The following is a 27,600-nucleotide window of genomic DNA, read 5'->3' as shown; positions in this document are numbered from 1 at the left end:
TGAGTGTTCAAGTTGGCCCCCATCCTCCCCAGCATTTATTGCTGTCAATAAATGATCTTTTTTAAAAAGAAAAGAAGAAAAAGCATTGAAAAGACACAGATGAAGGAAATGGGATGAGTCATCACCTAGAGAATTCAATTGATTCAGAAAGTGAGATGCAAGCAGCTGAGATAGAATTGAAGTGTCATCCACCTCCATTCCATGGACACGTCACCATTGCCAGACACCCCGACTGAAAGTACCACTTTGTATGTTACCATCACATACCACCAGTGCCCGAGCTGGGCCTACTGACTTCCAGACTGTACAAGTTTGAGCAAGTTTCTTACTTTCTGCAACTTAGTTGATCAACTGTTATAACGGGGAAGGTAATAGCTATCGATCTGTAGCTGTGACTGAATATGACAAATTGTGTTTGCACATTGCATGACCATAGTTAGCAATAAAAAATATTGCTGCTCTTCTCATTTTCACTATTCTTTTGAGCTTCAGAAGGTTTGTAACCCAAAGGACCTGTATGAAGGATGCATCACAATGGTCTGTTTCCAGATGTAATGAGCTCACTGTTAATTTGCTGAGTTGATGTTTACTACAATTCTATTTTCCCCCCCTCAGGCCCTGGTCACCACCATTCTACAGTCTGTTTCTATGAATTTGACTACTCTACAAATCTCATGGAAAGGAATCGCAAAACGGTGTTTTCTGTGACTGATTTATTGCACGTATTGTCCTATCCTCACAGTTCATCCGTGTTGTAGTATGTGACAGGATTGCCTCACTTTATATGTGAGGTATGTACTTCACTCTGCTTATCCATCATCTGTCCCTAACATTTGGGCTACATCCACCTTTTGGCTGTTCTGAATAATGCTGCTATGAACATGGGTGTGCAAATATGTGTTTGAGACCCAGCTTTCAATTCTCTTGTGTCTGTACTCAGGGGGGGCTGATCGATCACATTGTGATTCTAGTTTTAAGTTTGAAGGCATTTCAGACTCTTTCCATGGTGGCTGCTCCATTTCACATGCCCACCAAAGATGCATAAGTGCTCCTATATCTCCACAACCTTGCCAACACTCGTAATTTAAATTTTAAGTTTTGTATTGTTGCCATGACACTGAATGTAAAACACCCATGTGATTTTGACTTCACATCTGAATAACAGCAAGAAAACACCAGGGCAAAACTCTAGGTGTGTCTGACCTCAGCCATCCACTCTGCCTGCATTGCCCACAGATACAAAGGAAACTGCTTGCTGTGGCCCATGCTGTGTCTCCAGGCACAAAGCCCTCCCTCTCCCACCAGGCGTCCTGTACGTCTCAGGGTAACCTGGGTCCTGTGTTCCCAACAAGCCACGTGGCTTAAGCTGTCTTGTCCCTCATGCTGTTGCCGCGGATCCCTCCTCCCAACATCTCTTCATGTCAAAGCTCTGCCTGTTCTGAGTGGTTGTCAAGCCCGCTGCCCTGTAACAGACTCCTTGCTAATGCCTCTCCTCAGAACTGTCATGGCCCCATCCCCGAATTGTCCATAGAGCACCCGCTTACGGTCGGGGGGGCTGAGACCTGCCCGCTGGGCGATTTCTACTGCTGGGTCCCTGACGACCCATGTGGTCCTCCTGTTGGACACGGGAAGTGAACGGGGGCTTCTTTTGATCGGATTAGCACTGACTTGATAGGAAATCTCTCTTGATGTCGTTGGAAACATTCTGTTAGAGAAGGAAGTGCGTTGGCGGAGGTCGTCTCCCTGTTGGCACTGGTTTCTGTTGGGACATGAAACCACTGATTGTTTGTACACTAACCAGATTTAGTGCTTTGTCACTAATATTTATTCATTCATTCCGGGCATATTTGATGATCCTCTTCACGGTGCCAGTTACGATGATAAGTAAAGATGAGCTTGTCAGGCACTGAGCTTTCATTAAAGAGCTTCATTCCAGGGGGGCTCCCGTCAATTCACTGACTATACATTGGTAAAGCTACAACCTCAGCTTTTGCTACAAACGTGAGGAGCATGGTGCCAGCATCACCTAGATTTCACCAGTCACCGAGGTATGTGACATGGATGAATGGCATCAGCCCCCAGGGAGGAAGGGAGGGCTGGACGCCAGGCCTTGTGACCTGCCACGTCCTCTGTGGGCAGGACCAGGGAGGCTCACTAGCTACAAATAGCCCTGGGCTCCCAGGCTCCTGAGTCCAGTTCCTGTAATTGCTCATCGTTTGCTAAACCTGAAAACTCAAAGCAAAAGAAACCATGAGGCTGTTCTTCCCTGTCCTGCTGGTCACTCTGGCCTTTTGCTGCTACGAGGGTGAGTATCATTGCTAACCAGACTGGCATCTGCGCTGGTTAGTTACCTGCTCTGAACTACATGACTTATTTGGGGAAGGGGGTGAACAGATCCCAATTCAAACCTTTTCCACCTCTTGTGACCTAGTCCCCCAAAGCTCAGGGTTCATATACTCAATTCCCAGTACTCTGGAACTTTCATTTTAAAAATAGCGTTGCAGGCACATGTGAGAGTTCTCCATCTGAAGCCTCACTCCGTGTCTGTGATCATGTTCTCAGAAGCCACAGTACAGAATTAAATTGGGATGTGAATCACTGTTCTGCCACTTGGCAGCGTTGTGACCTTGAACACAATGCTTAGTCTCCAGGTCTCCTCTTACTGGGCTTCACAGCCACCACCAAGACCAGCTACGACAGTGGAGTAACGTTAAGTAGGTCCAGAGACCAGCTCTAGGTGGCAGTACCCAGTCGTTATCCAGTAGTCATCAGACCTTCTCCTGCCCGGGGTCTTTTAGGTGCCAGGTGAGCCCACAGCTGGTGACTCATAGCTTCAGACACACAAAATGTTACAGCTGGAGGGTTTTAGTTCTCGGTTCAAGGAGAGCCAGAATTCTCCGATTCTGAATAATAAATCTCAATGGGCTCTGCCAATGAGCAGCACTCTACCCGCAATCCCTGCTCGTCCTCTGAGAGCACGAGCACAACGGGAGCAGAACCAGAGCAATCGCTAGGGCTCCATCGCCATCGCTCTGATCTAACTCTAGCCGTTCATCCAACACCATTTTGTGTGTCTCCATGACCTCGATCCTGACCCAAGTCTTTTGGAGTCTTTCTCTTTCATCTGACTCTCAGAGCCTCCTTGTCCTCCCCGTGCTGTCTGATTAGGGTCAGATGAGAGCCTGGAAGGGCACTTTCCAGGCTGCAGGTGACTCAACGACTGAGGGGATGGAGAATCCAGACCAGGAGAAGGGGTTGCTTCAGGTCTCAGCACAATTGCATTGGGTCAAAAATAACTCTGCGTTCCCACCTCCCACCCTCTCTGAGGAATTCTGTACATCAGTGCACAATAAAAGAGCCAACCATACTTTTGTGTATAAGCTTCAGATGTGTTAAACTTAAACTCATATTATTTTAACTTTGTAGCTGTGTCGGCATCCAATGACATAATTCTATTGTTTAATTTAGTTTCCAAAGAGCATCTTCCAATACTTAACAGTTTTCCTGACCTCTCTCCAGATTTATTCCCCCCTCTATGATCTCTGGTGAGATCTGACTCTACCATTCACTTGAAAGATTGATTACTACAATCTCCTCTTCCTCAATATCCAAGAACAAAGAAGGTGTCATTCTATGGAAAGGAAAACCTTCGTTTTTGAAATCTAGGGAAGGTGAATTTCAGCACAGCAGGAGAGATGTGGAGAACAGTTAGTGTCTTTTAGAAAAAATAAAAACTGAACTAGGGATCCCTCAAATCGTTTTGCAGGACTCCCTTGCTCTGTGACCTTGAGGTAGTCAGACTTCTAGGGTTTGCATGGTCATTGGCACAATTGTGTGATGAGCTCATAAAACCGCTGGGGTTTCTCTCAGGTCTAACATCAGAGAGGAAAAGGGACTTTCTTTATATCACTTGTATTTCTTTTTCTTATGTTCCAGCCAATGCAAATGTGTGTCCATCCCTTGCTAGTGAAGTGAGAAGCTTCCTTTTGGATTCTGTACCCACCTACGAGGGCATTCTTCAGTTTTTTAATCCACCTCCAGAAGCTGCTCGGGATGTGGTGAGAGTGAAGGAAGGATTCACTAACGACATATCCTATTTTCACCGACAGAAAATTCAAAGTTTTGTGGTAAATTCTTTTTCTTTCTGCACAGAGGCCTCTGCTCAGTGCACAGCCCGGAGGAGGGTTGGCATCTGCTCTGTGAGGGCACAGGAGGCGGAGGCCCGTGCCCCCTGCTCACGTGTGAGAGGCTGATCCCTGGCCTCCGGGTGGATGAGACCATGACACCTGCTGAGCTGTGCTTGAGCTGCACAGAGAGTTTGGCCTGATCCCTCTTCTCAGGTCACCTCCCTGGGCGCCAGGTTCCCCTCAGTGTCCTCAGGGGGAGGAAAACCAGGGGCCCACGCAGCCATGTTGGACGCCCAGAGCCGGCTGCCTCCCTGCCCAGGAGCTCTTGGGGTCTGAGCTCCCCTCACCCAGGGCCCAGGCACTGGGAATCTCATGGGGAGGGTGGGAGTGTTGAAGGGGAGACAGCGGGAGGGAGGGAAGTAGCCCCCACCTCTGTCCTGATGGAGGGTCATCGGCTGGGGTCTCTGAGCTTCTGCAGAGCCAAGGCCCACCCCTCGTACCTTTGCCCACTTTCCTACCCGTCACGTATCACTGCCCGTGAATAGAGCCACCCCCTGTGATGGCTCCTGCAGCCTCATATGAAACCGAAACACTTACATCATGTCTTTATGAAGAAATCAGATGTTTAAAGGTGTCTCAGACCAATGTTGCTGGAATTAAGTCAGGTTTATGCACATTTCCATGATACCTGGGTGCTCAGAGCAGAGAAGCACATGTGCCCTCACGGTGAATTTCCACACCTCCAGGCTGGAAATCTGAAAGCAGAACTTCCCAGGGCCCTCCCACTGCTGTCCCGGTCTCTCAACCCCATGTCAACCTCGGAATGAAAAAGCACAGTCCTGGGTCCTGCAGCTCAGAGAAAGCAAATCCTGCGCTGCTCTTCAACCTGCTCCTCCGTCCATTAGAATCCTGAGTCCCACTCTTGGGTCCCTCGGGGTCCCTTTCCCGAGCTGTGGACATGGCTCTTTCCTGACCCGCATGGTTTGTTGTAAGTGGACCAGGTCGTCTGACTTCACCTCTCGCACCGCTGTCCTGCCTGGGGCCCTCCAATGCCTTTGCTGGTTGAAATATTTCTTCCACATCCTGGTTTTGAGCAACAGCCTGTGTTAACGTGTCATGTCCGGGAGCAGCATGACTGACCTACTCGTTCTCTCTTCTCCTATTTCAGATGAATATAGTGTCCACATGTGAATCCTAGGTTAAAAAGAATCTCACACACAAGGACCTCTGACGTTCCATGTGACCTGATCTTCCCAGAAAATGTAAAGGTTTCAACATCTTGCTTCAATAAATCACTCGCCCTGCACGTCTCTGCGTGTCTTTCTATCATCCAATACTCTCTGGTCTGGATGGGGTGGTTTCATCATGAAGTGGCCATTGGGTGCTGTCACTAGTACATTTGAGGACCCAGCGTCTGGGTACCCATGGTGGCCTGAGGTGCAGGGACCACAAAAGGCAATATTTGCTCAGGACCATCCTGCATTACTTTACAGATTTCCCAGTCGCAGGGCCATGAGTGAAAAGGACGATTAGGGGTAGAAAGCAACCACAAGGTTCCTGCTCCTGGGCCTGACCTGAGGGATACCCCCAGCCTCACTGTCTGGCCGTTCACGTGGTTCCCAGCCAGCAGCGTCACTGCTATTCCATCCTCATCATAACCACAAACAACCTGCCTGGTCCTCACCCCTTCACTGTGCTTCAGTCCTAGGATGGTCCCATATCACTTGTTTTCTGTCCCTTCTCAGTTTGTAGTGAATTCAGGGTTCAGCCTCCAGCGAGCTCATGTCGCTCTGCACACTCACATTGCTCTTCAAGGCCTGCACCGCGCGGCCACTGCTTTATACCTCGTTGTCACTAAGGCTGCACAAACAAGCATCCAGCTGCCGTCTGGACAATGCCTCTCAAGAAATCCACACTTAACTTCAGAGGGAACATACAAAATACACAGTGTCTGCCCCCCACCATTGCCTCTGCCGTGACCCCACCCAGGCTCTTGGAGGTGACTCAGAAAACATGGATACATCACAGGCCCCCGGACTCGTTTTCAGGGTCGGCTGTAACACACCGTCACACACTAGGTGACCAACCTTATTTTCTCAAAGTGGGGAGGACAAAAGGCTAAAATCCGTAAGAGTCTGCGGAACACACAGTGTCAGGAGGGCAGCGCTGGCTCTGGAAACTCAGGATGAAAATCTGTTCATGGCGCTTCCAGTTTGGAAGGCTGGTGACATGCCTTGTCTTGTGCCCACATCACTATAATCAGTGCCCCATGTGACCTTGCATTCCCCTTTCTGAGTGTGCAAATCTCCCCATGCCCTCTTCATGTAAAATATATGAGATGGCATTTGGAGGACACCAGAACATTCAGGATTATTGTCCTGACTCAAATCTGTAACTTTATCACCTCTGCAAAGTCTTTCTCTGCTCTGGAGGAAAAATCACAAGTTCCAGGCTTCAGATGTGGATATCTTTCGGGGGACTATTATAAACCTCTTGCAATGCATCTCCCTCCTGACATCTAAGAGTCGGCTAAGTGCTGCCCCGTCCACTTCCAGAGCCCCACTCGGCTCCTGTCCTTTCCCCCCACACAGCCATCATCACGGCCCATTCCTAGTCCTGCCTGGCGGGTGCCAAAGTCTCCCAAGGGGTCTCCTGGGGTCTTGATACCCTTCCCGCATCACACCCTACTCACGGACATCACAGTGACCCTCCTAAAACAAATGTGAATCAGATATTACGCCTGTGACCATGAAATACTACACGTCATGTGTTTCTGAATGTGTCAAGCACGAGGACTTATTCTTAGTCCGAAGCCCATTCTCCAATTATAATAGGGATATTTCTTCACACTGTGATTGAGAGAATAGAAGATAACAATTATCTACTATTATTGGTGTCTCCAATTCTTTTACAACAGTTGTGTATTCTTAATCACATCAGGAAACATTAGCACTGGAATTGGTCCCTATTTTCTGAAACACATTGCACGTTCAGTTTGCATACTATGCATGGTGCACACATGGAGCTCCTGCAACCCCCTGAGACCCAGACTGGAATCGCTGGGAGGACCAGGCCCACCATTGGTGTCGCACACAAGGCCTGGCACGACCCGTCCCTGGCATCCCTCCGACCTCTTCTCCCTGCTCACCAGGATTCTGTGCTCAGCCATAGTTGTCTGTGTGCCACTCACCCATGTGTTATGTGGGTCACACCAGTGCACCAGGATGTGTGGTGCTCCCTTTGCCTCTGTAACCTTCCCTGCACAGGACAGCTGACAGCCTCATCTGTAAGGTCCCTTTCACGTCTCGTCCTCTGTGAAGCCCTCCCTGACTCTCATACCATAAAATAAACCTTTATACACAGACGTATATTACACCCATGGCACACACAATGATACACACTTTTACACACACAGACACACCCAGACACATACACTGACCTACACACATAGACAGGCAGTCATCACTCTGTTGTCACTTTATCTTTCTGTGATTTAATGTTCATTTCACAGTATTGTTTGAGAATGTATTGAAAATTAATAACATAAAAAAATTTATCAGTTATTATTATTATTTCTAACATACTTAAGAGTTTACATGTATTGAGCACCCCAATGGGGTGGAAATTATCCTGCAGGATAGAGGTTCCGTTTCCTTTTGTCCTTATTAGTCCCCAGAAATGGAAAGACTGTTCCCATCATTGCATGTGGGGGGATGAAGAATGTCCCACCCAATGGTCCTCAACCCTGGCTCTGTGTTACAATCAACAGGGCCGATTTCAAAGCAAGTGTTTCCCAGGCCTCACTCCAGGACAAATATACGGGTATCTCAGTGGATAGAACCTATACAGTCCCCATTTCCTCACCTCTGCCTCCTAAGGGTGCAGACACCCAGTGACTGTAGAGGCCACCACTGAAGTGGAGGGAGGAACAAGACTGTTCACAACAGTCAGACAACTGCCAGCATCACCAAGGTGGTCACATGGAGAACTGTCCCTGGCTACTTCTATAGCCCTTCAAGCCTGGCAATTGAAGGTCATTCATTCGTTTCACTGTTATAAAACTAATAAACTTAGGATCTCATACAGGACATTTTCCTACATGAGATGTTCACAGAGTGGGAGGCGAGATATGCAAGACTCCAAAGACTGGCGCTGGAGGAGGTTAGACAGTTATTGTTTTATGGCTAGAGTCTTCGTTTGGGATGATTTCTGGAAATGGGCAGTAGTAAAACATTGAGAATGCACTCAATGTAAGTAATTGTACACTTAAATAATTACTACACAAATAATTGTACACTTAAATTGTACACTTGAAATGGTGAATTTATGTTGTGTATATTTTACCAAAAGCACACTGAAAGACTGCACAGTGTGTAGCTCTCTGAGAGGCAGCAGGAAGTTAGCTGTAGGTGACAGAGGGTCTGTGTTTCCGTCTTCCCTGGACACACTCTCCCAGAGTGTTGACAGCTGACAGTCAAATTATGTCTGAAGCACCTCTCTGTTCTATTGTAGGCCTGGGTTTCCTTTGTTGAAGATATCAGTAATTTTTTAGAAACTCTGGATCAGGCTCACAAACTGAGTTAACCAAGTACAAAGGATTGACTTCTGCAGGGTCTCTTGACATTACCTAAGGCTTCTAATGCTTTCCCTGCACAGGCATAATTGCTGTCTCTGCAGGCTCTCCTCCTCAGATACCGTCTCCCTGCATCCATCTTACTCTGAATGACAATACTTTTTTGGGTGGAGCATATCCTCTGCCACCTTCTGAGAAAAAGCTCACTGGAGATAAAAGTTTTGAAGATTTGTTCATTTGAATTATCTTTATTTATCCCCATGGTTCAAATCTAGCTGACTGCATACAGAACTGTATTCATATACAGTGATGTGATTCAAAGCTCGGATTTGTCATAAGCTTACTTAAAGCCGACTCTCAATGGCTCTCCATTCCTATGATATGAAGTTCAATGTCTCCCTTTAGAGATTAGCATATCCTGGCCTGGATAAGAATTAAAACTTCACAATGGTTGACAATTAAGACCTCTCCTTCTCCACTCTCCTTACTTCCCTTTTTCTATCCCATCTGATAACCATATTTTCTGACAGATTTAGGGCTTAAAAGGGAAGAGATAAAGGGACAAGAAAGTTCTAAATAGACTCATATTCTTTTGAGACTGGTCTAGATTCCTGGGCCAGTGTCGTTCGCTCGTGGGACACTTTCCTGGGTCTGCAGAAAGCTCAGGTTACTAAGATCTGTTACTCTCTTTATGGTTAATAAACATTCAAAGTACAAGCAGCTCTGGAAAAATTAGCAATATGACAGCTGGAAAAGATAATAAGGGAGTTGGAAGACAAGTAATATGTGTAACCAAAGTGATTTATTCGTAGTGGGAGGAGAAAGAACACAAATATGTGAGAAACAAAAGTCCGCAAAGCTTCCATGTAGGACGTCCATCTAACAGGCTTCTAGACGGAGAGACACTGTGGTGGGAAGAAAGTCACCAAAGAAAATCAACTAGAACATTTCCCCGAAGTGAAGAACAGGAAATTGAATAGCCCACTCATTCCTATATCAAAACACATTTTTGTGAACTTTTGGACATTGACAAAAAAAAAAAAAGAAAAAGATTTTCCTTTCAGAAAGAACCTGCAGGAAGGTGCTGCAGGCGAGAATCATGGTTCTAGCAGTGAAATCATTTATATCAGTTTCTCCATATTCCCCTTGCAATGGTCCTGGAGTCCAGAGGTTCATATTCTGAACGGTTAGCCCGAAAATATGAGCAGGAAGAGGAAGGGAACTTAGTAATTCAGTAGATACCTAATTAACCATGTGAGTTCTCACATGTGTGTTGAGATCATATATTTAACCACACATTTTGTGGAAATGTTAAGTCGTGTAAAGTTCAGGGTTTTGGTGAAGAAGCCAAAAAGAATAGCTGGAGGTGACTCCTGATCCAGGCTCGGCTTCCAAATCTGGTTCCCTGTCCCAAGTCATTAGATGGATCTGGGTTAGACTGGATTGAGCTAGTGTTTACTTTTTGGGAACAGAAAGACTGAAGTGGCCCTATGCCTAGATGATAGGGCACCAAATTCCTCGTGTCGTCACCTGTGCCCTCCTTGTGGTGACTCCGAAGTCCTCTCCAGGAACATAAAGAACATGGTGTCACACCAGGATGTGACGCTGAGGCCTGGGTTAGGCTTCATGTTGTGTTTGAGCCTTGCCTTCATTAGACATTGAATTTCAAATGACGTTCTCTGTCTGAATAGGCCCAAGAATAAAACATGTAATAACTCACAATCCGTCCTGATGAGCAGTTACACAATCATTAGTTAAGCACCTTCTATCACTTGTCACACAAAGACCAGAGGGCACAGGTCACGTCCTCCACAACCACAACACGGAGAAAGAGCCAGGGGCCTGGGCCTGGTTCCCAGGAGAGACGTGCACATGGAGAGCCATGCAGTCTTGGGAAAGAGATCCCCAGAGATTCAGGGCCAGGAAAGGGCATAAGAAGCGGGCTGTCTTTGATGTGGTGTCAGGAATGCATAAGGAGGTCAAACCAGGGGGACTGAGCAAGGAGAGTGGAGCAGGAGCTTCTCAGGGAACAAATGCCTTGAGCTGAAAACTGTGCGGCCTGCACAGAAATCAGCCTGGAGTTCACACAGGGCAGTTGTGCCGGTCAAGGTCAAAAAATGCTTTATTTCCTAACTTAGGCCTTCTGCTTCACGTCTGAACATGGTATCTCCAGGCCTTTTAGAGAATGTGAAGTAGAAGCAGAGTTTTCAGTGGTCTATATGGTCCCAGAAGTCCTTCAAGGTTTATCAGAACACCTTTCTCAGGTTATAAATGACTGGCTGGAGCTGACATGTTCGGAGCACCTACTCTGTGCCCAGCCCTGTTCTGAGGATTCCTCAGTGTAACTCATTCAGGCCTCACGACCTCCACAGGGCGATTCCCATTGTGCAAAGGGACACAGCTGTGAAATCTCCACACCAGTGTGGCCCCAGGCATGGGAGACGCCTGTCCTTGGAATGGCCTGGATACCGTGAACGATGGACATCAAGATGTCCCCAAGACCTCGGCCTTTCCTGAAGTCTCTGGCCGGGGAAAGTACCTCCCCGCCCAATTTGTAGGCTTTGGCCTGATCTTAAGGAAGAAGAGGTTCACGTCCAAACCACATGCATGAGGTTAATGTGCCGACACCCAGGAGCGCAGGGCAGAACCAGTTTTACAGAATGAGTGAAACAGAAGAAATGTAGGGTATCTCGTCCTCAAATACCGTGGGGCTGATGTATACGACTCACTTACAATTAACAGAAACTCAAGGATCATCTAATTTGCAGAAGTCTTTTATAGGCTTTGTGTCAATGCATGAAACGCTGAGAAAAAATGGGTCTCACTGAGTGTTACCACTTTTATTAAGGAAGGCAAGGCCTCAAATGAGCAAATGTTAGTGTGAGTTCACCTCAGGTGTACTATGAGCCTTAAGAAGCCAAATGTAATTCTCTCCTACCTCACATTTATCTCTACTTGAGACAAGGGTGTTCACGGTAAAATCTGTGAATAATTCACCTCCACCCCAAATCTACTGTGTCTGGTTTGTCACAGAAGGTGATCAATAAATGTCACACACACTGACACTGAAGGCTACTACACTGCTCTAGTATCTGAATTTGGGGACCTGAGTCAAAGAGCCTTCTGGGAGGAGGAAAAAATCAGGCCAACAATACAGGCATTCTCACCTTTTGGTTTTTTCCATCTGCATTTTCAACCGATGCTAATATACATGAGCTTTTGTGAGCAGTGATTGTACTTGATTCACCTGAGAATTGTCCTCATGTGCTTTGCAGAAAACATGGAGGTAGAGTCACACACTTTACTGTGGGACATGAGGTGGAGTTTTGTTTCCTGAGTAAGAAGCTGTGAAGGGCTCAGTGTATCAGCAGGTGACAGGGCTGGTCCGTAATGACTGAGTCACCAGGAAGATTCCTCATGAAATCCCATTCAAGGAGACGGTCTCCCATTTCATTACTAATGTCCTTCACTTGCCTTTGGAATGAAGTGCCCAGCAATGGTCAGCTGGGTGAGGGGACACCCATAAGAACATGATCTTCTTTTCTATTTCTAGCTTCTTCCTAATTCATTAGTATCCTTGGCAACTGAAGCTCCACCTGAATTACTAAAAAAGTGAGTCCCAAATAATCCATACGGAGAATAATGTAATCACAGGGATTTAATCATTGACTCATCTCTCAGGCTCTCTCAGCCATTTCTTTTTTCTTGAACATAACCCAACTTTGTTTCTCTTGTTCCTGTTACCTTCATGTTGTCCCTGCTCAAATGCATGCGGCTTTTCTATCCTATGAGGCTGTCCTGTCCCTCTCTTGACACCAAGAGGCACACTTTGCACATTTCCCTTCCCTTGCCAAGTGCCATGTGAGCTCAGGGCCCCTGTACTTGCTGTTCCCTTGACCTAGAACACTCTTCTCCAGATGTTCCCTGGGATTTCACCATTCAAGCTTAAAAGTCCCTGCTCCGATGCGTGCCTGGGCCACTTTACAGGACAGCTGCACTACAGGTTGTTTGTTGTTCTTTACACCATCACTTTCCCTGGATCTCACAGTCAACTGTATGTGTGTTCGTTGTCTCCCCAGTGAGAGAGAGGTAAGATACACGAAAAAGCTAACAAAAGCTGGATGAAATTTAATTCTACATTTATAATCAAATTCATGAAATTTACTTAAATAAGTGAGATATTCTTTGCAAAACAATCTTCAAAGTAGGCGAGACTTTAGTATTTTCCATCTCCACTCTGTGGGTGAGGGAAGTCTGCCTCCCAAGGCGGAATGAGGTATTGCACCCAGCCCAGGTGTTGCCTGAAGCAGGAGGAACAGACACACAGGGTATGAACCATTTTGTACCTAGAAGATGGAGAAGGAAAAGAGAAGCAACACGAGGAGGAGGAAGGGAAGGAAAAAAGGAGGAGGAGGAGGAGGATGGGGACACAGTGAACCACCCTAATAATGAAACAAAACGGCTCACAATATTGTAATTAGCTTTTCTTTTTTTGAACAAGCACGTCCTCATTAATTGAAACTACTGTCATGTGCCATTATTTCTGTTCCAAAGTCGTTCTGGGTTCTAAAAGCTGTGTCTCCTGGGTTTTACAAACAGATCACAGCCTGGCTGGGTTCTGGGTGTTTCCCGCTGTGGTTTCCTGGCCCAGCGCCAGGTTCATCCTGTGACTCCTTCCCTCGCTGGGGGGAGGGGTTACCTGGCCACCAGGTTCATCCTGTGACTCCTCCTCTCGCTGGGGGGAGGGGTTACGTGGCCACCAGGAGAATAAAAGGAGGAGCTCAGGGCCCTCAGCTCCAAAGTGAGTCCCTTCCTCGCTGCCACACCGCACTCACCAGCCCACAGCCGCTGCTGCGCCATGAAGCTGCTGACCGTCCTCATGCTGATCGCCCTCCCCGTCTCCTGCTTTGCAGGTGAGCACTGACACGGAGGGCGGGCTTCACTTTGCAGGGTGTTGTCAGGGCCCCTGTGGACGACCTCCTGTTCCCCACAGCCCAGCACAGCGCCTCTCATTTCTCCAGGGTCCTCGTTTTTCATGTGTTTGGCTTCTCTGGGCTGTGGAAGCCAGGAAGGGGGTGCAAGGAGGCAGATGTTTCAGGCCTTGAAGGAAATCCCAGATCCTGAGATTTCTCTCCTAGATGTGAGAACTCAAGACCGTTGACCATAGTCTTTCTGAATGTGCGTCTCTCCTGGGATGTAAGATCACAAAGACCCTAGCTGTGCCCATAAAGGAATTCATACCTCTGTAAGTGAGCCCACTTTTGCATGCTTTCATCCCAGGTTCTGGCTGCAAGCTCCTTGAGGAACTGATAGATGATACAATCTCTCCTGACGTGGGCGTTGATCAATACCTCAAGAATTATCAAGAGTTGATAGATGATGAACCCACTGAAAAAGCCCTAAAGGAAATGAAGCAATATTTTCTTAAGCAGGATGGTAAAACTGTGGACAACCTAAAAGTGATTGTGGTAATTTCGATTTCTTCTTTAAGTGTTTTGAACCCACTGGACAGGGCCAGCAGGCTCTACGTTTGTCACTAATTATGCCAAAGCAAGTGTCGACCATGCTTTATTTCCCCGACTTTCATTGTTGGTGAGTGTGAATAACACTGTCACACCAAGAAAGCCATCCAAGGTTCAGTGCTGCTCTGTCTCTTTATTTTGTGGAATCTTTAGTGAGTGATCAATGAAAAGCACCTAGAGGGGAAAAAGCTTGTGCAAAAACTCCCCGAATAGTCAGCTTAGAAAATATCTGATTCTTAAAAAGACCTTCCTTCACTTGTACAAGTGATCTGAATAACAAATTTTTCTTGTTTGTAGATCAAATAGTCAAACATTTTAAACTTTCTAATAGAGTCCAGAGAATTCGTTTTAAGGATTATTCCACACATCTTATCCACACAATCTAAAGTGCCCTTTCAAGCAATCGACATTTGTTAGTATAAAAGACTGAATCCCTGGCCACTAATTAAAGGCCCATGAATGACACGTGCAGATCGTGGGCATGAACCCACCACGGTGAGGGAATTGTTTAAAACAAAATCAGTAGTTGAACAATGAGATAATCTTTCTAATCATAATAGATTGGATTCGTTTTTATGTAGAGTTTTTCTGTATCCTAATGTAACAATTAACACATTCCAGGGTAGACAATTTAGAAGCATTGCCAAAGCACAAACATATAAGTGTACGTCACTAAGAAGATTCTGAAACAGCGTGCAATAGGAAACAACCTTGAAGACATGATAAAAAAAAAAAAAAAAAGCCAGTCACAAAATACACATAGAGCATGACTCCACTTCTATCAGTTTTCTAGAGTAGCCGATGACTTGGAAACAGAAGGCAGAGTAATGGATTCCAGGGCTGGGTGGTGAGGAAATTGGGAGTGTTTAACGGGTGTGGATTGCACTTTAGCGAGATGGAAACGCCCTGTGGTCTGGTTGCTCTGCAAAGGGGATATTCTTAACACTACTGAACTGTATATTGAAAATGGTGAAAATGGTATTATTTATGTCATGTGTATTTAAAATAATTGCATTTTTTAAAAAATGGAACGACTGCTGTATAGGAATATTTTCCTTAAAAACCTAGATTAGGGGCTGCCGGATAGTTCAGTTGGTGAGAGCACAAGCTCTCAACAACAAGGTTGCCAGTTCAATTCACAGATGGGACGGTGGGCTGCGCCCCCTGCAACTAAAGATTGAAAACGGCGACTAGACTTGGAGCTGAGCTGCACCCTCCACAAATAGATTAAAGGATATGACTTGGAGCTAATAGGCCCTGGAGGAACACACTGTTCCCCATATTCCCTAATAAAATTTTTAAAACAATACCTAGATTACACAAATCAGTCGGAGTGCACATCTCCGATATTTTGTGGCCCAGAAAGGATACGATGGAGGTATCAGACTGTGTTCTGTATTTCTAACATGTAAGGTCATACAGGAGCTCTAAAACTTCACATGTCATCATATTTGAGCTGACATATTGAAAACTGGTAACACTGCATAATTTTGTTAGATACATTATTTCAAAGAACAGGAAACGTGCAGATAAAATTATTAAAGGGTCCCCTGGGGCTGCGGTTGGAGAGACCTGGAAATAGCAGTCCTCTTAGCTATCAATTAATGTCTCCTGAACAATAGAATAAATGATGAGATAATCCTGATTTTACTTCCAGCGCTATCTTTCTTGAATGTCAGATGTGTGTAGACAAATGCAAGAAAACAATGAGAAGAAATGTTTGGTTTTCCAGAGTTTCCTCTTATGAGGAATTGGAATGGAGGTGATATCTCTGTTTTGTTTTCCAGGACACAATATATAGCAGTGGCTGGTGTGCTGACTATTAAATTTCCATAAACCTTCGGCTCAGACGACTACAGAGAATGATCATAACGGAGTGTCTATTGGTAGAAACCACAACTTATGTTTCTTTTTTTTGTCTTTTGATCTGCAAACGGCAAGACAATTGTTGAAACCTCAAATACATTTTCATTTCAATAAAGTATCTGCAAACCTAAAGTTCTTTTCTTGTGATCTGATGAAAATGGAGGCTTTAGAGAGACTCACACCACACACGCGTGTGCTCGCACACAGGCACACACACTCACACATTATTCATGAAGAGCTCACGGTGCAGGACTGCAGACTCTGAGCAGCACGCTGCTCCTCACCACCTGTAGCCCAACATCGACCCTTCTCTGGAAAGTGATTTATCTCCCCTCTCACCCCTATCTTCCGGGACGATCTCTGCCTTGCTCAGGCCCAAGGTCCTGGTGGCTGCGACAAGCTCAAGTTCCCACATGTCCTTCAGTCCCTGTGTCCGTGCTGAGCCCTGCTCACCATGGCCGGGCTTTCTGTGTCCCTGGCCCGAGTGTGCAGGGAGGGGAACAGCCAGCGAGAAAGGGGGCTCAGGCAGGGCAGGGATGAATCCTGTCTGCATCCTAAGATTGGATCTATATCCTCAACTGGATTGTTAAAATCTTTCATTACAAAGTTACTTAGTATACTCCTCTGCGCCATAACCCCAAATCTCAGGAAAAACACTTGTTTGTCTGTGTTCCCATGAGTGTGGTCATTTTGTGCTAATCAATGAACAGGACCTATACACACCTGCTTCATCCCTTTCACACCCTCAGATCTATCACTTCTCTATCCCTCGTGCGCTGTTAGGTAAGATTCCATGATTATGGTTTCCTTCCTTTATCATAATCCTCATACAATCTTGACCCTTAGTGGAACTCAAGTCCTTCTGGGAGCCCTATTGCGTTGAGCCTCAAGGTGACTGGGATTGTTGGCTCCCCTCACAGAGAAGGCTTTGCTCCCCAATTGAAGGGAATCATTCACATGCTTCCCGCACCCAGAGCTTCAGGTCCATCTCCCTCCCCCACATTTCACAGTCATCTCTGTACCCAGAGCGTAAATATATGACACAATATAAGTCAGTTCATGCTGGAGCTTCCGTTTCATGGCTAATGGTTCTTTTGTAGAATCTGGACTCTGGACTCCATCTTCTCTTCAATTCCATTGCCACGTCCTCATTATCTCCGACCTTGTCTTCCCAGGAAGCCGTTTCCCTCACTGTCCATCCTTTGACTGTGTCCTCCTGTGACCAATTCTTACAATCATGGTCATTCACTCACGAACTTCTTGTTGGACACACATTTAGTACCAAGCACTGCTCTTGGCATCAGGATACATCAGTGAGGAAAACAAACAAAAATCTCCTCCCTCGGATGCTAACATTTTATCGAGCGGAGAGAAATAAAAATGAAATAAAGAGGTGAATTAAAAAATATATTAGGAGGTGATAAATACCACAGAGGAAAATAAGAACAGGAGGAAGGTTGGGGGCGTGATTTCAATTAGGACGGACAGGGAAGGGCTCACAAAAGTCGTCATGTTTCAGCCCAGACCTGAAGGAGGTGAGGGAGAGAGTGTGAAGGAGAGAGTCTGGGAGATGATTATTCCAGGAGGAAAGACACTCCAAGGTGTGGTCGTAGAACTCTCTTTACTTTTTAATAAATAGTTGTCATCATAAATTACTCTAGGGACCAATATTCCAGGAAACAACAAATTAAGTTTCTGTTGGCCAACCTATGCGAGATGTAAATGGTGGTGGTTCTGAATACTATTCCGCATCTGAGTCACCTAGAGGTCTTGCTAAGACAGCTTGTTGGTCCCACCCTTTTCTTTCTCATTGGAAGATCTGTGTTGAGGACCAAGAAGTTGTGTTCAAATAAGCTCCCAGGTAATGCTGACGATGCTGGTTTGGAAGGAACATATTTTGAGAAGCAGTGATCTGGGGTAACCAGCTGATCTCCCCAAGATGTGTCCTGCGAGGCTGAGGTTTTGGCCCCCAAAACAAGGATGGGACTTGGGGGATGTAAATGGACTAAAGAAACCACTCCTACTTATCTCCATGCTTGAAGCTCAGCAGAGCCGAAAATATATATTTTCTTCCACATGGAGTGTGTCCCCAAACTGTAGATTGTATCCCAATGCTATCTGGACAGGATTTGAAGCATTGTGAACTGCATGAATAGGGCAGGGCACGCAGAAAAATGTTATCAAAGTTCAGGAGTAAACCAGTCATTTCTTGTATTTTCCTTCCTTCTTCTTAGATTTTGAACCAAAAGAGTAAACATAGGACGATCATTTCATGGCAAGAGTTGGTGAACAAGAAGAAGGAAACAATGTCTGATGTCCGTCAGCCTCTCCCATGTCATGGGCCTCCCTTGGCAGCTCACAGCTTGTAGCAAGAAGTGTGAGCCCGCGTTAGGTGGATGAGGGCTGCTGGCAGGTGGTCTGTGGAAGCAGTGAGTAGTGGTGCCTCAGCTTACAATTCCTTGGAGGACCCTCATGGCAGAAATCTCCTAGCATCACCATGCACTACGACAAGGGAAGAAAGAATAAAGTGGGTCTGGGATTGATAACATAGAGTACAGTGGTATTTTGAGTTCGGTACAGATTCTCACAACTTTGGGTGAACCCCTGACAGACACAATTTTGATATTTCTTAATTATGTGATGTAAAATGTTATTGGTGACTGCATCTCTTTGTGAGCAGAAAGAGGCTTTCATTTTATATATCCGTGGATAACATCACTTATTACTAAAATGAGGAAATTTTGTTCATGTTTTCCACCTTAAGCATGTAAATTCTCAAAACACTTGTCACATGAATGTGCAGATACAAACAGAATGAGTTTGTAGTGGTTGTGTCACCTGATTCTTTGAATTCCTCTCAGCTATAGGGTAAATACGATGTCACTACAATTTATCACTCTAAATTATTTTTAATAATTCATAATCCACAGCTAAATTAGGTCCTCTTTTGATTTTATAAAGGCAGATGAGTAGAAATCACTTTCTATTGAAACATTTCCTGTACCACAGTATACTTAAATTCTTTTTTGAAGTCTGGAGAATTGTAGATGCAGAGTCAGTGGTCCGTATGGAGATTCTGATGAGGAACGGTTCATCTCTGTGTTTGGTACATCAGAGCAGGAGTGATTATGAAAGTGGAGGCTAGAAACGAGGGTCAGTGAGAGCCGACGTATGTATGGGGTAAAGTATATTGGATGTTACCATCTAGAAGTGGTTCCTTAAAAGTTTTTACCCCCCTGGCATGGGTTGACCAGATTGAAGACCAAAGGCCAGAAGAATTCCTGGGATGTCAACCTGAGCCAGAAAGGACATGTGTGACCAGCACATCCTGCTGAGGACAGGAGTCCAGAGACCCTGTGTGCCTGGGGGAAGTGGTTCCTATCTCCACCCATCAGCCTCCTTAGCCTTAGTTCCAAAATCCAGTATTTAGGATCTTAAAATCACAATGACAGTGACTCAGTCATGATCATAAAACGGTAAATTAAGTGATTGAAAAGTAGTGATCTTATCTTAACTGAGAGAAATTCCTATGGAACCAGAACCAATACAGAAGCACACTCAGTTAGCTTTCAGGATAAATAAGCATTCCTCGTTGGCAGAGACAGACTCTCTGATATTTGACTTTCTGTTTGAGGTGATTTGTTCTGTTTGACTTAGTATTTATTTTTGCTTGTTTACATAAGTGTAATCACTGACATTTACCTCCCGACACTGTGCTGAGCATGTGCTCTGACCGCACATGGTCAGGACGTGTCATTGACAGGCCTCTGGGAACAGTCTGCTCCAGTCAAGGTAACAATCATTTAGAATGTCCATCAGGGAGGAGTGTGTCATCAGTGAGATTGTTTAGAAACACTGGCTCCTAGTGATAATGTAAAGCAGTTCACTTTTATCCCATTTTGTTATCCTTTGTAGATTCTCCCAGTCAGTGCACCATTCTGTGCCCATACCCTGTGGAGGTTCATCAAGAATCATGTGAGCTGAAGCAGCGCTACTCGCTGCTTTCACAGACCACCTGCCATCAGCCCTCGTCCACCTAACGCGGGCTCACACTTCTTGCTACAAGCTGTGAGCTGCCAAGGGAGGCCCATGATGTGGAAAAGGCTGCTGGACATCAGACATTGTTTCCTTTATCTTGTTCACCAACTCTTGCCATGAAGCAACGGTCCTATGTCATCCCTTTGGTTCAAAACCTAAGAAGAAGAAGAAGGAAGGAAAATACCCAAAATGACTGGTTTACTCCTGAACTTCCATAACACTTTTCTTGTGTGTCCCGCCCTATGCATGCAGCTCATAATGCTTGGAATCACTGAGACACAACCTAGAGTTAGGGGACAAACTCCAAATGAAAGGGAATGTACAGTTTCTGCTCTGCTGAGCTTCAAATATGGCGATTATTAGGAGTGGTTTCTTTAGACCATTTACATCCCCCATGACCCTTCCTTGTTTTTGGGGCCAAACACTCAGACTCACAAGACATATCTTGGATAGTTCGGCAGGTGGCCCCATTACACTGTTTCTCAAAATATGTTCCTCCCAAACCAGCAACGTCTGCATCACCTGGGAGCTTATTTGAAATGAAATTTCTTGGACCTCAATGCAGATCTGCTGATGGGAAACTGAAGGGCTATCTTAGCAAGACCTCTAGGTGACTCAAATACAGGCTACATTTCAGAACCACTACCTTTTAGCATCTCGCATATGTTGGCCAACAGAACCTTAATTTGTTGTTTCCTGGAATATTGGTCGGTAGAATAATTTATGATGACGCCTATTTATGTAAAAGCTAAAGAGAGCTCTAGGACCAGACCCTGGAGTGTCCTTCCTCCTGGAATACTCATCTCCCAGACGCCTCGCACTCTCTCCCTCACCTCCTTCAGGTTTAGGTTTAAATGTTGCGAGGGTGCAGCTCACAGTGGCCCATGCTGGGATCGAACGGGCCACCTTGGTGTTACCAGCACCACACTCTCACCAACTGACCTAACCAGCCACCCCCTATACTATTTAATTTACCTCTTTATTTGGTTTATTGTTTCTCTCCCTTAGATCAAATAGAAGCATCCTGAGGGAAGGGATTTTTGTCTGTTCTCCTCACTGATGTATCCCAATGCCAAGAGTAGTGCTGACACAAAATGTGTGTCCAAGAAGAAGTTCATGAGTGAATGACCATGATTGTAAGAACTGGTCACGGGGACGACCCACTCAAAGGATCGTCATGAGGGAAACGTTGCAATGGAATTGAAGAGAAGGTGGATTCCAGAGTCCAGACTCTACAAAAGAACCATCAGCCAAGACATGGAAGCTGCAGCATGATCTGACTTACATTGTGTGATATATATACTCTGTGGGGTACAGCGATTACTGTGAAAGGTGGGGGAGTGAGATGGACCCGAGCCCTGGGGGCTGGAGGCATGTGAATGATTTCCTTGAATTGCTGTGCAAAGCCTTCTCTATGAGGGGATGCAACGATCTCAGTGACCCTGAGGCTCAAAGCAACATGGCTCCCAGAAGAACTTGTGGGCACTAAGGATCAAGACTATATGAGGCTTATGATAAAGGAAGGACCATGATTATGGAATTTTACCAAACAGCCCACAAGGAGTGGAGAACAGCTAGATCTGGGGGTGTTAAAGTGATAAAACAGGTGTGTATGCATGTATTCATTGGTTTGCACCGAAACGATCACACTCACGAGAGCACAGAGTGTTTCCTGAGGTTTGGGCTCATGGGCACAGAAGGCTGGGACGCCATGCAGTTGATGCTCAGTATCTTTGTAAAGGTGGGGAGTCCTAGGAGAGGGGTCCCTCGCCCAGTGCTCTCTCCTGTGTTAATGACCGTGATCCCCACCCTTGTTCTATGTAACACCTTGATGACTTACACAACTTCTGTTCATCCTTTAAGCCTCCATCAACCGACACCTTGCTTAGCAGCCCAAATTGGACCTTCCTGATCCATCATGAACCGTCATGCTCACTTGCCTTCGAGCACCTCGCTTTGCCATATCCAAGAGTTTACCAGGGCGTGTGACTTAGGTAGAGAAAGACGCAGACACAATTGTGGTATCAAAACACTCGAGAAATGAAGCAGCAGGAGATTAAGTGGCTTGAAAGGTTTGACTCCTTTCGCAGTCTTTATCTAAGGCCTAAAGGTATGGGAATAGAGTCCCAGAGAGCAGTTTCCAGGTTCTCAGCCTCACATGGCAAGGTGCTGGCTCGGTTTTTAGATGGCCATGTGCTATGGCTGGGTGGCCATCAGCTCTTAGCGGTTAGCCATCAGCCACTAATATAACTGCTGTGGCTACGTTGTTGTTGGTTGGTTGGCAGAGAAGTAGACGGCGGATTGTGGATTGTGTGGCTCCTGCTTCCTGTGTCACCTAGCCCCCAGCGACACTATAGTGGAATGACTCCCCTTCTATGGCTCCGATGGTGTTCCTTTTGGGCCTCACCATATCCTACATTCTTGTGTGGGGAGCGGGAGCTGAGTCCCTGCATGACACAGGGTTCATGGGAGATGCTCCAAGAAAGTGCTTGGAGAATTCAAGTGAACTAAAGAAAGCAGGCCAGTCACCACATTTGAACCTCAGCAAAGCATTGAAAAACCTTCTCCCCCATTCCAGTTGTGTTTGCCCTACCGCGAGGAAGACCATTTTACTAAAGACCCTTTCTCGCCTCCCTTCCAAATAAATGGCTTTGTGTGGGTTCAAATCTCATTGATGTCACCAAAAACGGACCTAATTTAACAAGAGCCTCTCTTCTGCTTCCTTACATCGCCTCCATTCTGCACATCGTAAGAGGAGAAAGCTTGGTATTTTCACCCTTCTTTGTTGCTGCAGTAGCATAGATTGTTTGCTGAATCAATAGAGCATTAATAGAATCAATTTGCAGAGTCAGTTCAGCTGGGAGAAATTGGGGAATTGCATTCTCCACTTAGGGATGGTTCATCTCCTTGACTGAACTCATGGTCCTAGAGAGTCAATAAAAACTGGGACTCTGATCCCTGCTCTTTCTTGTAGGGAAGGGAGACAAAAGAGATGGAGTATCAAATCCCCAAAGACAATTTGAGGTCAGTTCCAGAGAGGATTCCAGCACATGGGTACAAAGAACCATGGAACTGAGGTGGAAGGAACTAGTCCTGAGCACCTGCAAATGGCTTCAGCCAACCTGGGCTTCTCCTGGTTGCAGTTTTGCCCCTTCCCCAGAAGTCCATGTTGCTCACTTCCCAGCATGCAGTGAGATCAGGTCTTCCTGTCTTGACCCTGTGCCAAGTTGTTGAAGGCTGACGGCTACTCTAGCATAGATGCTTTCTCTATTTATCTTGTGTCATGCCTCCCAAGAAGCCACCCGGAATGCCCCCAGTGAGGTGCACATTTTCCATGCTTCCATAATTTGTTAGGCAGGGCCATTGCTGGGCTGCTGTGGGTACTACAGACACCGCTTCTCCAAGCACTGGAAGTGGTGATGTCAAAGCTGAGAAAACAGGACTTCTGCTCTGTTCCTATTTTGCACTCTCCCATCACTGCCTTCCATTGGAGGAAGTAGCAAGATGGCAGCTTGCAAGAGAATCGGGATACGTAACTCGCAGACCTTCGGTTCTAGCAATAGAGACAAAGAAACTCTGAACTAAGGAAATATAGACCCTATCTGGCCCACAGTGATTTAATATAAAGAAGCTTGATTTTTTTTTCTTTTTCTTTTTTTTTTGTAAGAATTTTTTACATTAGTTTCAGGTGTACAAAACATCATAATGATTAGACATTTATACCCCTCACTAAATGATACCTCCCAAGTCTACTACCCTCTGACATGGAATAAAGCTGTTACAATACCACTGACTATGTTACAGAGGCTTGTCTGTATTTTGCAGCCTGATGGAGGTCATTTTTCTTACTCATAGAAAAATTAATAGCTGGTAAAAGATAATAGCTTACGCCATGATAAAGATGACTTAATTAGCATAATATTTATAATCATGAACTAACCAATACATAGGCTTTATTGGTCAATAGCTGTGTATTAGGCAATGCTAGGTAAGGAGGATTCCTGTAAGGTCTTACGTCTCACGACTTACACACTAAAAGTGGCAGATCTACAATGAGAGAGATTTAGAGACGATACTAAGGCTACGTGCACATCAGTATTAGATTGCAATGAGGAGTAATGAGGACCAACATCCACAAGGAACAGAAGACTTTAATTGTCTACTTCACTATCAAAGGCTATTCAAGAAGAAAGGTCTTTATGGTGAGCAAAGTATAGTTCAGCATGGTAAATATTCCTGAAGAACCGACAGTGTACGTTAGCTCTTCAATTTCCTGGTCCATCACAAGCCCAGAGTTGTTTTTGGCCTCTTTCTCTATGCAGTTCCTCCAGTACCTAAACAACTTCCTTCTTCCTGTCACAGAAGCCACAGAATACTGCTTTTCTTCTGTAGCGTGAAGACATAGACAATCTGCTTATTCCATCGTCGTAAATGGCACCTTTGTGTACAGAGGACTCAAACTCCAATGTTTGGGAGGTACCTTTGATGGGGTTGTGACATGCTGTCCTCAAGCTTCTCATTCACATCTGGGGCTGACTTACAATGAGGAGCATGGGCCTCAAAGGTGGACCCGCTGACCTAACTGGCTGTGGGGATGGTCAGGAAGAGTTGTGAGGACGTGGCCTTCATAGCTGTGAGGAAGTTCTCCCTTTGGAATTGTTTAATGTAACATGGTTCCCCAGGTAGAACACATGTATTGTCACAGAGCTTCAACTTGGCCGGGTAGCTTTGACTCCTGATGTAAAGGAGCTTGGGCTGAAGGAGAGTCCTTGACACTAAGTGTCTTCTACGGGTAGAAGAAAATCACTGGGGGCCTCCCTGCAAATCTCATGGGCCTGTGACAATGTCATGTGTACAGTGTCTCACAGCTCCTTCGAATGCAGCCTGCATATTCACTGTGACATTGAGAGGGCTTGTGGCCACTTTGACTTGTTCCTTATAATTCATTCAGTCCTTGATTTACCACTGGATTTGTGGGTGACTATGTCATATCCCTGGGATTGGGGTGGGATACTTGGTTGTAAGTTGACGTGTAAGACTTTGCATACCTGTTGGAAATTTTGTCTCATAAATTCAGATTCTATGTCTTAGTCTTTTTTCTTTAATAGAATACCCCAAAGAGACTGTGAACTGGAGCAAAGGGAGTGACACTTCAATCATCGGTGGATCTGCATAAATGTGTACAGGTGTCCTTTGAGTTTATAGAGCGTTGCAACATTTCTGTAACTTGGAAGCTGTTTTCGAATTCAAAGTGAAAAATTGTATTGCTGAGGATAAATGTATTTGTATTGAAGAAATCATCACAAATTATTTGTGGAAGAACCAGGCCATCCAGGCAGAGTCCAAGGTATGGCTGGGTCACGTGACAACCCCCGTGATGGGTTCACCTTGGGATAAAATCAATGGTGAACCTGGGTGAAGGGTCTTCAAATGCCACGTTGTGTCTGAAATGGCACGTGGACTGGATCCCCAGCATTAGGAAAGGCACAAGTAGGGCACTGCACACAGTGAGTAATTATTGGAAAATTCTGGAGCAAACCAAGCTGCTTTTCTTCTTCCTTCTTTTCCGTATGTACGACACAGAAAGAGATTTAATCATCATAGGACAACTGAGTTATGAGTTGGCCAAGAGTTGACCAACAGGTGAAGGAAACAATCTCTGATGCTGCCGGCCTATCCATGTCGTGGGCCTCCCGTTGCAGCTCATGCTTGTAGCAAGACGTGTGAGTCCATGTTGGGTGTACGAGGGCTGCTGGCAGGTGGTCTGGGGAGTAGAGAGAAGTGGCTCCATCAGCCCACAAATTTCCCTGAGGAGCTCAGGGCACAAATCTCCTGGGCTCACGCCTGCACAATGTCAATGTAAGAAGTAATAACATGGCTTATGCAGTTTGTGAGATAAGGTACATTGGTGATTTTGATACCATCAGAGATGCTCACAGCTTTGGATAAATATATATATATATATATATATATATATATATATATATATATGCACATATATATGTATATATACATATATATATATACACATATATAAATTTCAATTTTTGATGCTTCTTAAATATGTGAAGTAACATGTTATTGGTAAATACATCTCTTAAGAGATGAATGAGCCGTCCTTGATTTTATATATCCACTGATAATATTACCTAATGTTAAAAGGAGGCACTTTTTGTCTCATTTTTCATCTTTATAGATGTAAACTGAAAATACTTGAACATGATTGTGCAGATGTGACAAGAATGAGTTTGTGGTAGCCATGTCACATGATTCTTTGGATTCCTTTGGTTATGGGTGAAAAATGACATTCTGATCTGTCACTCAAAATTATTTTTAATGATTAGCTGCTATGGCTACTTTAGGTCCTACTTTGATTTTATTCAAGGCAAGGAATCAGAAACCACTCTCTGTACAAAAAATGTTGTGTACCTCAAAATATTAGTTGGGGAGTCTACGGATTTTACACACAGAGTCAATGCTGTGTAAGACGTGATGGGTGATGTGTACACTTTCCGTCTTTGGAAATGGGAACAAGAATGTTTCTGAGAGAGGAGGTGGGAAATGAGAACCAGAGTAACAAGATGAGACATATTATATACAACTATACGTGGTCATGAAGATCCAGAAGTGATGTCCTCCATGTTTCCAACCCACATACGTGTTAACCAGTCAGACTTAGCCCTGGAGAAGCCCTGGGATTCCACCTCAGCCAAAAGGATGTTTGTCCCCAGTGCATCCTGCTGAGGACAGGAGACCAGAGGCCCTGTGCCTCGGGATAAATAACACCTTCCCCCACCTACCACCTTCCTCTACCCTTAGTTCCAATATTCAGTATTTAGGATTTGAAAATCACAGTAACAGTCACTTACATGTGATCACAAAACAAAAATGAGATGATTGAAAAGTAACTATCTCATTTTTCTCTCTTAACTGAGAGAAAACTCAACAGAACCACAGCCAAATTCAGAAGCACACTTTGTTAGCCCTTAGGATAAATAAACATTCCTCGTTGGCTGAGTCGGTTAGACTCAGTTTGATATTTGTCTTTGGGAATGAGGTGCTTTATTCTGTTTGACTATTACCTACTCTTTTTCCTTTGTGTTGCATAATTGTGGTGGCTGACGGTTACTGCCAGACCCTGTGACGAGCATTGTTCCTGTATTAAGTCCTTTATCCTAACACACATCCTGTGACACAGGCTATTATTATCTCCCTTATTTTACAGGTGAGGAAACTGAGGCAGGGAGGGTGGGCACCTTGCTAAGACCCCACACGTGGAAAGTTCCAGAGCTGAGCTTAAACCCAGATAGTCTGGCCCTAAATACGGGCTCTTCCTCACGGCTCAAAATGAATCCATTCTAATTGTGAAAGATGCAAACAGCACTTCAGATTCAAAACACAGTGTTACACAGCCTGATTGGGATTCTTATGTGGCCTGGAGTGAAACTAGAATCATTTGAGAACAGTTGACATC

General features: G+C 45.2%; 2 protein-coding genes across 2 annotated transcripts; both read left to right on the top strand.

Annotated features, from left to right (window-relative positions):
* Window positions 1-2,169: 2,169 nt before the first annotated feature.
* LOC141572473 (secretoglobin family 1D member 2-like) lies at window positions 2,170-5,433 on the top strand. The gene is made up of 3 exons (XM_088790018.1): window positions 2,170-2,305; window positions 3,937-4,127; window positions 5,296-5,433. The coding sequence occupies exons 1-3, from the start codon at window positions 2,251-2,253 to the stop codon at window positions 5,323-5,325; spliced, it is 276 nt and encodes a 91-aa protein (XP_088646144.1). The 5' UTR covers window positions 2,170-2,250; the 3' UTR covers window positions 5,326-5,433.
* An 8,032-nt stretch (window positions 5,434-13,465) lies between these two features.
* LOC109439623 (mammaglobin-A-like) lies at window positions 13,466-16,220 on the top strand. Its single transcript, XM_088790017.1, has 3 exons — window positions 13,466-13,613; window positions 13,981-14,168; window positions 16,010-16,220. Exons 1-3 carry the CDS (start codon window positions 13,559-13,561, stop codon window positions 16,046-16,048), a joined length of 282 nt encoding a protein of 93 aa, XP_088646143.1. The 5' UTR covers window positions 13,466-13,558; the 3' UTR covers window positions 16,049-16,220.
* Window positions 16,221-27,600: the final 11,380 nt, after the last annotated feature.

The sequence above is a fragment of the Rhinolophus sinicus genome, chromosome 14 (genome assembly GCF_057876585.1).
Source record: "Rhinolophus sinicus isolate RSI-liver-muscle chromosome 14, RSI-T2T, whole genome shotgun sequence".
NCBI classification, from domain to species: Eukaryota; Metazoa; Chordata; class Mammalia; order Chiroptera; family Rhinolophidae; genus Rhinolophus; species Rhinolophus sinicus.
Note: the sequence above shows the minus strand (reverse complement) of the source record. Positions and strands in the feature narration are given on the sequence as shown.

Coding starts and splice junctions, on each gene's coding strand:
- LOC109439623 (XM_088790017.1), top strand. CDS start 13,559: ATGAAGCTGCTGACCGTCCTCATGCTGATCGCCCTCCCCGTCTCCTGC. Junction 13,614..13,980: donor CCCCGTCTCCTGCTTTGCAG/GTGAGCACTGAC, acceptor CTTTCATCCCAG/GTTCTGGCTGCAAGCTCCTT. Junction 14,169..16,009: donor ACAACCTAAAAGTGATTGTG/GTAATTTCGATT, acceptor TTTGTTTTCCAG/GACACAATATATAGCAGTGG.
- LOC141572473 (XM_088790018.1), top strand. CDS start 2,251: ATGAGGCTGTTCTTCCCTGTCCTGCTGGTCACTCTGGCCTTTTGCTGC. Junction 2,306..3,936: donor GGCCTTTTGCTGCTACGAGG/GTGAGTATCATT, acceptor CTTATGTTCCAG/CCAATGCAAATGTGTGTCCA. Junction 4,128..5,295: donor AGAAAATTCAAAGTTTTGTG/GTAAATTCTTTT, acceptor CTCCTATTTCAG/ATGAATATAGTGTCCACATG.